General features: G+C 53.2%; 1 protein-coding gene across 1 annotated transcript in view; it reads right to left on the bottom strand.

Moving 5' to 3' along the window:
• The window catches only part of RUFY4 (RUN and FYVE domain containing 4), a 28,013-nt gene extending 22,113 nt beyond the window's left edge, over positions 1-5,900 (bottom strand). The window contains exons 1-7 of the mRNA XM_054722852.1: positions 5,871-5,900; positions 5,691-5,816; positions 5,234-5,340; positions 4,775-4,918; positions 4,270-4,336; positions 2,472-3,119; positions 1,641-1,747 (exon numbers count right to left, since the gene is read on the bottom strand). Coding sequence (XP_054578827.1) covers positions 1,641-1,747; positions 2,472-3,119; positions 4,270-4,336; positions 4,775-4,918; positions 5,234-5,340; positions 5,691-5,816; positions 5,871-5,900 — 1,229 coding nt within the window. The remainder of the gene's footprint in view (positions 1-1,640; positions 1,748-2,471; positions 3,120-4,269; positions 4,337-4,774; positions 4,919-5,233; positions 5,341-5,690; positions 5,817-5,870) is intronic.
• Between the last annotated feature and the right edge of the window lie 100 nt (positions 5,901-6,000).

Here is a 6,000-nt window from a genome sequence, read left to right on the forward strand (position 1 = left end):
CACTGGGGCCACGATGGTCCCCTGATGTTCCTAGAACCTGCTATGCTCATTCCTACCTCAGGGCCTTTGTTCTTGCTGTTTCCTCTGCCTGGAATGTTCTTTGACCACACATCCAAATGGCTCATGCTTCACTTCCTTCAGGCCTTTACCCAAACCTCACCTTTCCAGGGAGGCCTTCTCTGACCATGCTACCTTATTTAATATCATCCTGATACTTCCTATTCCCCTCCCCTGACTTATTCCTTCCCCCTTTAGAACTTATTGTAATCTGACATTCCATGTATTTTACTTGCTTATGGTATTACTGACTGCCTTGCCCACTAGAATGTAAGCTCCGTGAAGGTGGAAATTTTGTCTGTTTTGCCCCAAGAGGACTTCTGGCACATAGAACAGGCCTGACCCAAGCACTTCAAGTGTTTGTGGAATGACAATGATGGATGGGATGACGGGTGGCAGGACAGCAATCTGCATGGAGCAGCCTGGGGCTGGAGCCTCCAAGCTTAATCCCCAGAGAAAACCCTTGGGTGGGCAAAGCCCTGCATTCACTTTGGGCCTGAATCATGGGAATCTTTAGCACCAGGAGCAGCTGCTAACATAGCAGGAGGGTGAATTGTATAGTATTTTTGGGTCTTAGTTTCCTCATGTATAAATGGGGTTTTTTAGAGAACCTATCTCATAAGGCTGTTATGAGGAAGCAGCTAGAACAGTGCCAAGGACATAGTGCCGGGTAGTTATGATTCTGACTACCCAACGTGTGAAAGAGAGGTTGTGCAATGAGGAATAGGAAAATGAGAGACAGAGGAACACAAGGAGTGTGTGGGGGCAGGGAGGCAGAGTCGATTGCAAAGAGAGAGGAGTGGCCCCGAAGAGGCAGCAGAAAGAGGCCACGATGAGTATGGAAGGATGGAAGGGAAGGGAGGGAGGTGTAGATCTGTCCTGGGGGCTACACTGGGAGGCCAGTGAAGGAGGAGGCAGGCAAGGGGAAGGGATAGGAGGGGAAAGTGGGAGTCCTTAAGTGTAGGAAGCGGTTATAGGGTTAAGCCTCGGACTGACCTGTGGCAGGATCACAAACAAGTTCGTTTAGAGGGCAGACCTCTCCCAGCATAATTAAGCCCGATCCTGTAACTGATCCCTAGATTTTTCCTGGGTAGCTAGTGGGCTGTGGGAGGGGCAGCAAGTGCTGCCAAAACAAGTGAAACTTACAAGAACATTGTTAATTGCCTTGTTTGTCCCTGATTATAAATAAAGCCTCAGCTTTGCAGTCTGGATCTGTTCTGTGGCCTCAGCCAGGCACAGAAAGATCCACCCAGCCCCAGCTTTCAAATCTATCTCTCCTCTCTTTATTTCTAATATTTCTCAATCCCTGGCCGCCTCCACTTAGAACAGGCTCGTTCATCTCTCTTTCCCGCAGGATGCGGAAAAGGGAGATCCCCGCCATGTTTGGCCCCCGCCGCATCAGGCCCCCACACTTAAGAGCAGGAACAATGCATCTAAAGTTGTGCCCCCGCAGGGCTTGGTGCACAGGAGGAACTCAGAAGATGCTTACTGACCGTGAATGCCAGTAGGAGCCATGAAGCACTGCCTGTCCCCCCAGCCTCCTGGCTCTCACTCCCATGTGTGCTAGTGGTTGCCAAGGTTACCTGCTGAGCTGCTCCTGCATTGCCTTCAGCTCCCTCTCCTGCTCCTTCAGCAGCTGCTCCTGGTGCCCGGCTTGCTCCTTGGTCTTCTGCAGCCTATGTCTGAGGGTCTGGGGGAGGGGAGGAAGAAGAAAGGGAAAGGGAGCTGAAAAAGAGGGTCAGAGACCCCAGCCCAAAAATGACTTGACAAAGGACCCCATGAGACTTCAGACCATGTGAGACCACCCTTGGTGGAAGGCAGGATTGGGGATAACACTCGGACCTGTGATGCCTGGCTCTGCCCCTGGGTGACGTGGAGCCACCATGTCTTCCTTCATTGAGGGGTGGAAGTTACAAAGCTCAAGGACCCAGAAGACTCTGGCTAAGGAGGAGGCTGTAGGAAGGCTTAGAAACAGTTTTGGGTGACCTCCAGAAGACCATCTACAACAAGAGCAACTAGTTGTGGTCTGCAACAGTAGGATTTACATATTGGCAGGAAACCTGCTGAGAATGAGAGCTATGAAACCCGAGTAAAACAACTGCCCTGGAGAACTGTTGGAAAAATTCGTCCCTCTGGGGCTGGAGACCAGGTATCGCAAATGCAAATGTCTTTAGGGGCAAAGTAGCAGTATTGATGCGAGCCTGGTATGAGGCAATGGGCAGAGGTGGGGACTATGGTGAATTAAAGAATGCATCTTTCAAAAGACATCCTCAAATAATAATCCTAATCCTGTATGGGCTAATAAATATTGATCTGTGGGCTGGAATGATCCCCAGGCTACCATTGAAGACCTCTGACTATGGGCCACTTTATATTGGGGAGAACAGACAGGTACAGAGCTCAACTGTTCTCACCTTGACCACATCCTGCAAGGCCACCTCTGCTTGCTCTTCCTTCCTGGTCACACTGGTCACTCCTGTTTGCTCTTGTGGCTTCTCTGTGGCGGAACCTTCCTTTGTTCCCAGGCCCTGAAGGACGCTGGGCTCCCCCAGAATGCTAGGCTCCTTGTTCTCCTGCCTGTTCCGTGACATGGAGCCCTCATTCGTCCCTCTGGGGCTGGAGACCAGCAGCCCCTGGTCGTGACCCCACTCTGCTTCCCTTTCATGACTCCCCTCTGTTGTTCTTTGACCCTCTGTACTCAGCATAACCCCTTGGCCCTCACCCTCTGTCCCTACCACCTCCTTCAGAGCCCAGTTGGCCCTCTCCCTTAGCCCCGGGATGCTGGGTGTTGAGTGTTCCAGGCAGATCCCTGTCTGTGGGGCTCCCATCTCCTGGTCTTGCTGTGGCTTCTCCCTCTCTGGTTCCCACATGCTGTGGGGGCCCCCGAGGCTCCTGGGATCTTCTTTTTTCTTTTCCAAAAAGGGAGGAAGATGTCTGTGTTGCTGGGACATGGGGAGTCCAGCCAACTGGTCTTCCCCTGGTGCATCTCGCAGACAGCTGGCTTGGCTGGTGTGTGCCTCCTCTGGCTGGACTCCTTTGAGGCCTCCATTTACAGCTGAGATCTGCAGAGAAGCCCCAAACCCATCACCATCCTTCTCAGCGCCAATTCACCAAGATGGTGCATGGGAAAATCCACAGCCCTAATGCAACAAGCTTGCTAAATATATGGATTCCCAGGCCCTCCCACTGATCAGCAGATCTGAGGGAGGGTCAGGAATCTGAATGTCAACACCAGGAGATCTGATCCCAGACCTGATTATAGCTTTGACCTGGGAGCAGCAGTGCTTCTCTTCTCAATTTCCTTTCCTCCCTCACCGCTAGCTCACACCCTTCTCCCTCCTTCATTTCTACCTTCTGCCTGAATCTGGTTTCCCCTAAGTTCTTCCCACCCATCTCCTCTGATCTTTCCCTCCGAACTTGACTTCTTTGTATTTTCTTGTCTGCAAAATGGAAATAATCATACCTGCCTTGTAGGGTTGTGATGAAAACTTAGATTGACCAACAGTCTGCTAAGAGTCAGCTGTGCCAAGACCCCACATTCCCCTGTGCACGTCTGCATCCCTATGCTTCACATGTCATGTTGTAGCGTGTTCCTTTAGGGTCTGCCTCCCTGAACAGACCTGGAAGTCCTTCAGGTCAGAGACTGAGTTTCTGGACCTGGTGCCTGGAAGCTGGTGGGGGTGCAAGGCAAGCACGTGGAATGATGATAACTGCAAACTACCACTTACTGAGCACGTGGCAGGAGCCTTGCTCTGTGCTACACATGGTCTGTCTCAAGGCATCCTCACAATCGCCCTGCGAGCATGGCAAATAATTTGCTGGAGGGCTGTGGTAAGGGCTGGAGCTGGGATTTGAACCAGTTGATCTGGTTCTTCTTCAACCGCTCTCTGAACTGAATTGAGACATTTGCAAATTATCCAGAAGAGGTTGTTTCCCTGGACTGTTTCCTATAAGCTTCTGGTCACCCTCTCTAGCACCTCCTCCTCCCCTGGGCCCCACTGGTTTCTGCCAATTATGTCAGCCAACCCTTTCTCTCCCTGATATCCCCACCACTTAGGAATACGAGCCTTCACTTCTATGGGTCCCCAGGTCCACACATTGGCCTTTCTGTCTGTCTGTCCAGTTGGTGCAGGGCTTAGTTATTGCTCAACCCGGGGGGTCCCAGCAGAGATGGAGAAGAGGCAACTCAGAGGGAAGGTCAGGCAGAAGCACCTCCTTTGGGGAGTCTTTGGTTTTTCTGGGTCTTCCCTGGGTCCGGCTGGAATTAGAGCAGCGGGACCTGAAAGTAAAAGGGGCAGGGGAATCCTGGACCTCTCTCCAGAAGTGGTCTTGGCTCTTGGATGCAGGATATCCTATCTTTCCAACCACCCATTCATCCCCCACCCTTTCACCCCCCCATCCTCGTGCACGCATCCCCCTCTTCATCCACCCTGCATCCCCACCCTCCTTTTATCCACCATCCCACCATCCATTCATCCTTCTAACACTCTATCCCAGCCACCCAACAACTCTTTATAGAGTATATTCTATGCAGCATCACAGGGCATCATTAGATTATACTGAAAGCTAGGGAGGTCGAGATTCAGGGGCTCAGAAAGCAGGAAGGGAGGGAGAAATGGATGGTGCTAGAGGCTGAGGGCTTGGGGCTTGCTTGGGATGGGTGGTAGCGGTGGCAGCAGGCATGAAAAGAAGCTTCCCTCCAAGTGTACCCACTCACTCTGAGAACATGGGCCAGGCCCCATCCAGGTCCGGCCGCTGCAGATCCAAGTCGAAGGCCACCCCGTTGAGAGCATATAGCGAGTCCAGGATGTCCTCCTGGAGTTCAGGGCACACCAGAGGGCTCCGGGGGCCATACCATTCCCTATGTTCATAGTGATCAGCATCCGTGGCCTTTGGCCCTGGTGCTGTTGCCACCCCCAACCTCAGAGAATCCACCTCTGCTGCATACCGTAATGGGACAATTCCCCAGGCAGGGCTGTGGCCCTTGGGGGCGAAGGGCCTAAGATCATGATGAAGTGTCATTCATGACTGGGCTTCTAACCTCCCATCCGCTCTTTCTTCCTTGACTTTCCCCTCATCTCTCTCATTTGATACTAAACCATCCTTGTGGGGATGAAGGGGCAAGTTTCTTGAAGGAGGGACAGTGGGCTCAGGTACGAGCAGGAGCATGCCCCACCTGGTGAGCTCTGGGTTCAGGAGGCAGAGCTGCAGGTACTCGGCCAGCTGTCCGTGGGCGAGGCAGAAGCGGATGAAGGCACGGCCTTTTCCCAGAGGGGTCTTCAACTGCAGAGCACACAGGGGACAAAGTGGGGTGGTATTAGGCCAGGGGAACTCAGCCAGCACAGAGAGGGCATGGGTGGTCCACGAGAAAGGGTGTCATGGGACTTGAGGCTATGGGAGGAAAGGGTGGCTGGAGTGGTGCTGAGGGCAGCACTAATGAGAGTTGAGGACCGGCGTGGGAGGGGGCAGGGGCCAGGGAGGGGGGGTATCTATGGTCAATGGAGCTGGGATGGATAAGAAAAGGGCCTCGGGCAGGCCTGGGCCCCCTAGCCCCCAAGTGATCCCCATCAAGGGCCTGGTGGCAGGACCCCATCATCCTGGGGCCAGGCTGCCTGCCACTTGGCCCTGGGTACCTTGTCCTGTGAGTGAACAAAGAGGGCTGGCTCTGTGTTCCCCCGCTGCTGCCTGAGGGCAGTGCAGAGAAAATCCCAGTAATCCTTCTGAGGTCTCAGGAAGCTCTTCTGCTGTTTCTGGTCAAACTGGGAGCAAGAGGATGGAAAGGAATCATAGAAATGCTTCCTCCTAGAACCCACCCTGTGTCCCAGCATGCTGAGCAGACACATGGCAGAGGGGCAAGGGCTAGTGCAGACAGACCTGGCTCAGGTCCTGGCTCTGCCCTTACTGGCTGTGTGGCCAGGAGCAAGCTGCTTGACCTCTCTGAGA

Source organism: Eptesicus fuscus, chromosome 11 (assembly GCF_027574615.1).
Source record: "Eptesicus fuscus isolate TK198812 chromosome 11, DD_ASM_mEF_20220401, whole genome shotgun sequence".
Classification (NCBI taxonomy): Eukaryota; Metazoa; Chordata; class Mammalia; order Chiroptera; family Vespertilionidae; genus Eptesicus; species Eptesicus fuscus.